Genomic DNA, 9,545 nt, shown 5'->3' with positions numbered 1-9,545 from the left:
CGCGGAATGGATGGACAATGGGAAAATTAAAGGAGAACAAATTTATTAACTTCTCTGCAACAATAACAACAAGGGAAAAATAAATGGCAATTAATCTCCATTTGCCTCATCACATGGGATTTCTCGCGAAGATGCGCAACATGTCAAGTGGCATTATTTCCACCTTTCCCCTTTTTTTTGAAAAAAGTCCCTCATGCTGCTCGCTTTTCTCCCTCCTTCCGCATGAATAAGCAGTAAAGTTTGTTGCGAAGAAGTATTGTAGATTAAGTTACCTTTCGCATCTTTAATTAACGGCAGCTTGGAGTTGACTGGAGAATCATCTCGTCCAGGTCACACAGACCCATGCCTCTCTAGGAATGGCGTTCTGATGTCGCCCATTCCTTTAATATGAAACCCAGATAGGCATCTCGGTAGCGTCAAGATCCCAAATGAAAGGAAACCCGGAGTGGAATCGGTCCAAGGTGCTCAGCATTCAAATTGGATCCGCTGCTGTTTTTGTGGTAAGTAAACCTGCTGGAGGACATCGTTCAATCTTTACTGAGGTCTCACAACTATGGCCTCGCATATGTGCTCCAACAATTTGTGATAACCGACCGCACCGAATTGTGCTCCACACAGGTGGGCCAAGTTTAAGACAATAAAATTGATGCGGGCTGTACTTGGCTCGGAATTAATTAGAACAATAGGCCACGTCTGGACTGTGTTGGGTGCTTCTCCTCTGAGACCCTGGTAACTGCAGTATTAACCGAGGACATGAATCTACAGGATACTGCTTTGATAAAGGCACCCCTTTGGGTCACCTCCATTGCACCTCCGCCGGGCAGTCGGATCTCCGGGCAATGGCAGTAACCACCCAACCCTTCTGTATGTCGGCAATACCTAACCTACTCAAGTATTATGCCTTCTTTCGTGTTCAGGGAAATCTCGGAGCAATCCATTAGTAGCAGCGGAAAGCGAGCCCTACCTCAAAGGGCATCCACCCTGATTTTTACATCCTTGGCGGCGCAGAAGAGGTCAGCAACCACCCCAGTTCTGCGTTCTGTAGGAAAGCTATTAACAAATAAACCGACACTAGCCGTGAACTATCTGAAACAGTTCGTTACAGAGCTGTCTACCCTTTCTGCGCGAAGATATTACTTATATGAAGACGCGATACCTTCTCCAGATTTACCAGATGAATGGAAAACAGATAGTCTGTCTGGGTGGCTCTGAAGTATGAACAAGGTGGCAAGGAGGAACAGATGCGAAACCCAACCCACAACAAAATTATTAAAAAACCCCTGTTCTCAGACCAGTGTTGCTTCGACTAGCGATGGATCCAAGTAATGGCGAGTGCGTTCCTCTGTCCCCGAATCCAGTTCCCATACAGGACGAAACCCTGGATCCAGTAGAACTAACAAGAGGGATAAATGACGTTGCGGTCAAGTATGTCCACGGTTGCATTGAACTTCGATGACTCGCGCAGTTGCTTTGTGGGTGTTTTTCTCCTGCATTATCGACTGCGTTGTGACGGCTGACGCGGGAGGATGACCAAGGGAAAAGCCAGGGACGACGGTCAAAAGAAGATAGGCTGCGTAATACTTCGAGTTTATTCAACTCGGCTTTGGCAATGGGCCACTTAGAGGCTCCACCACGGTGCCTCCAGCAGACGGTCTGACCTCTGGGCCATGCCATTAGGCCCAAACATAGCTAGCCACTAGTTTAATAAATTTTTACAGACAAGTTAAAGGACAGATTCCGGTAATTTGAATACCAAAATTGGCGGCCCTACATGACCCCTCCACAGAGTCAGTCTTGAACAGCATCGAACCAGCCTACAACTTGAACCCAGAGTGACATCATTCGTGATTCCAACTCAACGAAACACACATCTTGATTAGCTACATGAACGAACTAGCCGGGGAAGACATGCTTTCAATCAACAATCCACTGCTGCCATTGTGAGACACAGTAGAAATCAAAATATCTTCATACGCTTCTCAACCAAAAACCTATTCCGAAGACTTCGATTGCTACCTACAGCAGGGTAAATACATTAGCTTTCTGCGGAATGCGACCTCAAACACTCCTATTTTGTTTGAAAGCTCTCCACAACCGCATTTTCAAGTTGCCCTTATAAAAACATAATGCAAATTACAATAAAATGAAAAACACGACTTCATTTTTAGAGCATGAGATGGGGAGAGACAGATATAAGGAATCAAATTTTACAGAACAGGAAAACTGCTGACCCCTCACTCCAACAGATGGCCCTTGGTCTTCAGTTTCTTCATTACCCGACCCTGTTCCGTGGCAGCGGCGCGTTTTCTTCGTTGCGAGGCCAGCGACGATGTCTGCTGCTGACTGCCACCAAATGCGTAGGCAGGTGAAGCATCACCCAAAGGAGAGGGAGAAGAAGTGGTGTGGGGGGAGGGCATGGGCGAGGGAATGGGGGGTGGGACAGTGGTCAGGCCCCCCGCACTACCCGCCGCTGCAGCCAGAGAACCTGCATGGCCAAAGGAATGACGTGGTGGGGCGGGACGCTTCGAATCTGCTGCCTTCAGCGCAGCCAACACGCTTGCATCAACACCGGGAGGTGGAGTGGGACCGGAGGTACCTGATTTGCCAGAATTCGTTGTCAGATTGGCAAGACTTGCTGGAATCTGTCGGGATGAACGAAGAATTCATATTTATACCTCATGAATGCTGATGGTTGTTTTGATGGCATACCTAGTTGCACCAATTTTTCCAGCTCTCCCCAAGCTAACGAAAGTCTTTTAATGGGGATGAAAGAGTACCCTACTATATTCATTTCCGTCTCACCACGCGAATGGAGGAGGTGCTCAAAAGAAGAGTAGAGTTTTGTACCATCGATATTTGTTTAACAGTTTACATTACTGTGTAGATTCCCTCAATCTCCCGCGAATTGGCCTCCACAATTATTCTAAATAGCTCTATTCATGGGGCTATTTTCTCAATCCCTCTTTGCGTTCATAGTAAAGATACCTCCAGACCCGCATGTCTTAAAACGCCTTGAGGAACAAGGGTGGGATATTTCAGCAGATTTAGGTCAGATCCAATGTATAGGCGGTTTGAGCAATATAGATCATCATCCACTCGGCAATATTTGTCCTTATTAGTAAGGCAAGGAGGTGAGAAAGGGGAATACGAATTACATCGGATAATAGGATAAAGTTACATTAATTGGAAGTGAAAGAGCAAACAGAACACGGCCGAGATTTTAACGCGAGCAACGCTTAACTCCTAAGTGAGAATTCTAACCACCTTCCAAAGTAAGACTGTAAAAGATAAAAAAGGACAACCGGCAACAGTATCTTGAAAAAAGACCTACCATAGTTAAAGTGCTTTATTAATCCAACATGACACCCTTAAAATTGTCTTAATTCTTCTCTTTCCCTTCCAATTGAGTTACTTTCCTTTTCACCAAATATGCCTCAAATGTGTACCGAGCTGGCTAGGATGTAAAAAAGTGGATTAAGAGGGTGCGAAAATGGTTCGTTTGAAGCACTTATCCAACTGATTGGTGCCAAGTGGTAACTTAATTTTGAGAACAGAAGCGCCAGTTTTGATTGCAGGAAAGCTGGACCTTGAATGTGGGAACATAAACCCTAGCATGGGATAAGCGGGCCTGAAACGGACCGGAAGTTGTGTCAAGAAGGTGTTATATTTTTCTTGCCCTGGTAAACAGGAAGCACCCTTGGAGGATGCTCAGGTTTGATTTTAACAAAAGAAATATACTTCCGCTCCCTTAGTGGAGACCTGTAAAATCGATCAAGTGACCAACGGCTTTGTTGGTAAAAGTAAAACCAATCAAGTGGAATAACGATTTGGAATACCGTCTCCTACAGTAAGTCCGTTTTCCAAGAAAAAAAAAGTTGTTTAAAAATAAGGCCCAAAAGTTGACAATCTACGATAACTCCAAATTTCAGGCTAAGTGATCCATGGCGTTGATAAGAGAAAAGAATTTCGAAGTAACTCCGAAAAGACGATGATGAAATGGTTCGAGCCAAACAAGGAAAACGATTTGAGGCTGATTAAAAATATGGAAGAACATAACCAAGGCCTCCCAGTGACTGAGTCGGGAATCTCGCGGTGTATTCGAGACAGAACTCCACCGATTAAAACTTTTCCAGCAAAAAACTTGTGTTAGTAAATAGCTTGTGGTTTCAACGATGAAAACTTTACAGTGCACACCCCTCATTCCCCCTGTCAAAGCAGTCATTATCTCCGCACGTTAAAGCATCAGGTAGATAAGACAGCAGATACTCAAAGGACATAATTAATGTCAGAAAGATGGAATCGCCCCGTGAAATGATCACACGCGGTCAGCAGAATTCACAATGCGAGCACGCACAACGAAAGGCTTGAAAAGATCGTGACTCACGTCCATTCTCAGTATTTTACATAATCTTGATTGGTTCCTTTTTCCCAAATAAAAATGGAAGCCGTCAAAACTTTCTCACAAGTAGTCATCTAGTTCCCTAATCTTGGCAGTATTTTTTGTGGAAAAAGTGAAACACAGCAGACAGAGAACAGGCTACTCACTTATACATGAAGACTAGAGAGAGAACAGTACAGAAAAAAGGTGTTTGCTTCTGTTTTGAGAAGAAGGTAAGGTAAGTACGACTGTCAGGATTTGGCACATTTCTTCACAAGCATTTCTTACAATTCTTTAAGGTAAGTGAGTTCAATGTGGAGGGAGAATGAAAGTCATTAAAACCTCAAGGAACTGGTATTTGTTTAAATGGATACTTAACTAAGCGAGCTCTTCAACGCCCGCGAGATATACCAATATCGTCCATCTATGGACGGACTCTAATCTATGCTCATAGCCTTGAGGATCTTCTAGGTGCTAATAGTGAATGGATACGACCCCGGGGAGGGCTTGGAGCCCCACACGACCTTCCTCAAACTATTCCAACAAATTATTTTACAAATAATCTCCCCCTGTTTGAGCACGTAACCAATCAAAACAACTGAAAACCATATAGACACCGACCAACGATCGCAATGGATCGTGACTTCTAAGAAAACTTCAATTTCAGGTAGGCAAAAAACAAAAAAGAGCACCTCCAAAAAGTACAACAAGCGAAAATAAGTTACCAATCTATTGAGGCATTAACGTGGCATTGCCCCCACTGCGTTTGTTATGCCCCATTCCGATTTCCGGCAGATTTAATCGAAAACAAACACGAGAAAAAAAGATACGCTTTAGCGATTGCTTTTTTCATTAAATTTACAAGCGTGATATCTAAAATAGAACGTGATTTGCGTAAATCCGACTAAAGGTATAGAAAAAAACAGCGGAAACGAATCAAGCTACCGCAAATTGAATTGATATGGTTGCAAAGTCAATTAGTTTCTTGCTGAGAAAAGACGCCCGTTTGTGTACCTCCATCTTGAAGGTGAAAAAAAAAAAACAGAAATAACGGAAGCGTATCCTCCGGTTGTCGGTAAAGAACCGAGTAGCGCATGAACGAACGGTTGTTGCGTCCCATTATGCCTAAATTAAATGTCAGGCGCAAAATTTATTTGTTCTTCTTCCTCTTAGGACACAGAAGTAGTCAACTGTCATCAGACACCTTATGACGCCGAACAATGACTTGCCTGCCTCTCTTTGGAACAAAATCTTCCAAAAAAGTGGGCATTTAAAGCAACACGGAGGCGGTAGAGCATTTTATTGAGGGTTAGTGCATTGTTTTCCTCAAAGCGGCCGGTTTTGTCTGTTACTGTACACAGAGCGGTTGGCGATGGACTGGACTAGGGCCAATGTTAAGCCTCTTTTCCTTCCATTGTCTTCAAGCCAAATGTTCACTCAGACGGTGGAGATCGCTCTACCATGGGCAACACGCACATAGCAGGACAGGGACGGCAAAGCTGTCGCCGCTAGTTCTCATCATGAGTAGACACTTGACCTTCCGGTTTCCTTGGAGTCCTACCCTTAGAAGAGCGACTTTCTTGACCTTCTGGTCATATTACATACAGGTCAATAGGAATCGCACCCAGCCTACAGGCTTGATTCAAAAACGCAAATGTTTTAATTCATCCAGTTAACAAAGTGTTTCAGTGTCTGCTAGCGCCTTTTCCAGCCAGTAGTCTAGAAAAAAGTGATTTGTGCAAATAACGTCTTAATGTTTGGAAAGGTTGACGCTATTTGCTGTCAAACTACACTAGGCGGGCCATCTTAGCATTAAAGAGGCGATTGAAAAATTTGATAAGGCTGCTACCACCCTTCCAGCTATCCCTTAAACGCTCACGTTCCCACATAACCAGTTCATGAGAGCCCTCTACAGGTAAAACAATGAAATACGAAGAATTGCCGAGCAAAGGTGAAGAGGTAACGAGGTGGTTAATTTGCATAAAAATGATTAAAAGTTAAACAGAACACATTTTCGATATTTACAGGACTGTGTTTTACCCGGTAGAAACACCCAAGCCCATTTTAAAATCATGATTGTATCAGATCTGCCTAAAAAACTCATCCTCATCCATACTCCGGGGTTATAACACCAAATCCCATAGGTTTTATCTGTATGTGCTAAATAGCCTAGAAAGCTTGAAGTTGATCGCTTCCTAACACCCGCCAAGATAAAACTGGTTGTCAAAAATGCCTTCGTTGAAACAATAATTCACCCACGCACCATTCACATCATAACGGATAAACTTCAAAAAGTCACAAATCGTTTGCATAATCAGATCGTGATGAAGATTTATTTTCGTTCAATACTCAGCTCAATGAGGATGAAGGCAAATTTTGAGTTCAACCTTCCTCAATCAATTCATCCTAATTCAACATTGGAAGAAATGCTGATGAACACGAATGCGGATTGTGAAATCGACAGCCCTTGATTAAGTGGAGCAAAGCGGGAAATGAGGACACACTCCTGAACTCTATGGGTCCTCCACTACCAAATCAAGCTGTCCATTAGAAAATCCCATGGACCAAAAATAGCAGTGATTGTAAGTAAAAAAATGACTTTGTAGAAATGCTACACTTTTATTAATGCTTCCACCTAGGCTGCCAATGTATCAAAACTCTTAAATGTAAAAGAACCGAGAGGATATAATCTTCATTATCCCTTCCTCCCACTCAGCACATCCGTCTTCCTTAAGAAAAACCATACTATGGTTTCATTACAACTACAATCTACTTGTTTGGGGTCTTTTGAAGGAGGAAAACGCACTACCACTTTTCCTACCAGTAAATATTTGTGGTAGCAACGAACAATTATTTTATGTTTCCTTTTTGAGCAATACATTTACCAATAGCCCTATTAAATAGAAAAACTACCTCCTTAGGAAAGTGATGACCTAATAAACCTCAACACGCATTTACCGCCCACAAACGATTGTTGATAAGGTAGGACACTGACGGAAATGAAATAAAACAGACGGAAAAGGAAATGCAGACACCCTACTATTTATCAATTAACTAGCCCCTGCCTTAACCTGGTCCTCCACTTGGTATTCTATTCGTAACAATAATGGCTAATGCATTTAAAATTTAGAGTTGGGTGCGAGAAACAAAGCACTGAGATTGCGTTGGAGATAAAAAGCCCACTTTATCACGGTTACACATGGCCCTGCTGATGCCATAGCCAAACATTTATAATATGCAAGAGAGCCATGATATTAAAATCATCATCCAGAAAATCGCAATTCTCCATTCGTGACGTTGGATGGACAAGAGCACTATTGGTGGGAAATGACTGCTCCGCACCAAAGAAACTACTGCTAAGGTACGAAGGTCACGTAAAAAGGTCCACAAATGAGAAAGGCTCGTTCATTCAAAAATTTCCCAGCTTTCCAACGATTGTAGATTACGAAGACCACTGAGTTATGCAACTATTTCCTCTAAAAATGCCAATGCTTCCGAAGGCATCCCCTGAGGCGGTTAAAGATGGAGTAGTCAAGCCCAAACCACACAGTTGAGATAATGGCTACTTTGTTCGGGACTTTACCAGTCCATAGGGAGGCGTAGATCGCAAAAGCTATGAAATTGCATTCAGCATCCAATCAACCCACGCGTCAAAAACTGCAACCTCCATTAGGAGCTCGAGAATACCCGGGAGCGCCCACAACCACCACGAAAAGAATTAAAACCACCAAAAATATCCAGACACCAATTTTTAATCAAGTTTCTTCAAAGGTGTTCAGTTAGGGGACATATTGGAGTGTTCGAAACTTATCCACTTTAAAGGTCAGACTCACAGGCTAAAGCCTCATAAAATCAACTCCCACGCCCATTATTGTACCCTCTAAATGGAAGTTAAGTATGCTCAGGAGCGCTCCTAAAGACAATAGCTAGAGATGAGACTATTAGCTGATTTTACACAACCCCTCTCCAATGTGTGATCAAAGAATCCTACTTAACCAGTCCGCAAAGGATTTGCATGAAAAGAAATTAGGAGAAGCAAAAGGTGAGAAATGAGTACCCTCTCAGCGGCAAACAGTTCCATACGAGCCCTGGCGGCGTGGAGTTCGTAGTCGCATTGCAGCAGAGCGCCTCGTAGATCGTAGAGTAATAGGATGTTACTGCGCAGCCGATTGTACGCTTCCACGATTTCTTTAGTCGCCGGAGGGCTAGGATCTGTTCACAGAAAAGGAAAAGACACCAGATAAAATCAACATCGATTCCTATCGCGGCTTCCATCGGCCCTAGACGAAATAATTGGGTCCGTTCCATGCCTCCACATTTAGAGCTTTTAAAGAAGACGCCCATTTAATAACATCTTCTACCATATACCTCGTATCACGGCATCCCTGTCAATCCTAAATAGGCTAACAGGTAGAAAACATCCATTATCTCTGGTATTTCGGTTCAGTCGTCTTTGCAATGAAGACTTATTGGCAACACAATTTCAAATAAGAGTTCTTACTTGCTCTATGCTGAGGGCTTGTCACACTGTAGCTATCTTACTGATTTGCCGACTGATCGGAGCAAAGCGGCATTGTAATTCCGTATTAACCCCAAAGGGTAAAAGATAAATAGGAGAGCACATTTACTAATTAAGCCTAATACCTCGTTAGAAAAACTCAACCGCTAAGCGAGCCTTCCCAGTCCTTTGCGACTCGCACACAATCCAGCGCATAAATTACCCTCATTTGAACTAATCTTTTACAAGTGCACATTTAGTTGGCTTATTATGATATCGAAGGTGAAATAAAAAGGCAGTGCTAAATCCGTTACCATCCTAATTGCCTGCTTCAAATAATCTCGTATCGGTGCAACCAGTTGATGGTGTTCTTCTGCAACTGGAACAATGAGAGAAGATGCACAGGGTAAGGCAGAGAGAAGACCAATGTGTTATTCAAATATTAAACAGTCGTACGTAGGACGTATTCGCGTGACATTGTTTCACCAGGTAGGGATACCCAAAACCTCTTTTGAAATTCATGGTTATAACCCAGACCTTATGATCTCGCATACTGAAATGATGCAGATAAATTCATAAATTAGACCTGCTGGGACACTTTTCGGAAAATTACAGATATTTTGTACGATTTCACAGAGAAAACCACCAACAAGTTGGAAGAAGGAAAGC

The 9,545-nt window shown here is 42.9% G+C and overlaps 1 protein-coding gene across 1 annotated transcript in view; it reads right to left on the bottom strand. All coding sequences in view use genetic code 11, as the record gives it.

Moving 5' to 3' along the window:
- Positions 1–2,234: 2,234 nt before the first annotated feature.
- The window catches only part of EGR_07091 (DNA methyltransferase 1-associated protein), a gene marked incomplete at both ends in the record, with an annotated part of 31,208 nt that continues 23,897 nt past the window's right edge, over positions 2,235–9,545 (bottom strand). Inside the window, 2 exons of the mRNA XM_024496340.1 lie at positions 2,235–2,642; positions 8,436–8,590. Coding sequence (XP_024349267.1) covers positions 2,235–2,642; positions 8,436–8,590 — 563 coding nt within the window. The remainder of the gene's footprint in view (positions 2,643–8,435; positions 8,591–9,545) is intronic.

This window comes from Echinococcus granulosus, assembly GCF_000524195.1.
Source record: "Echinococcus granulosus chromosome Unknown EG_S00069, whole genome shotgun sequence".
NCBI lineage: Eukaryota > Metazoa > Platyhelminthes > Cestoda > Cyclophyllidea > Taeniidae > Echinococcus > Echinococcus granulosus.
The sequence above is the reverse complement of the archived record's forward strand: the minus strand, read 5'-3'. Positions and strand labels throughout refer to the sequence as shown.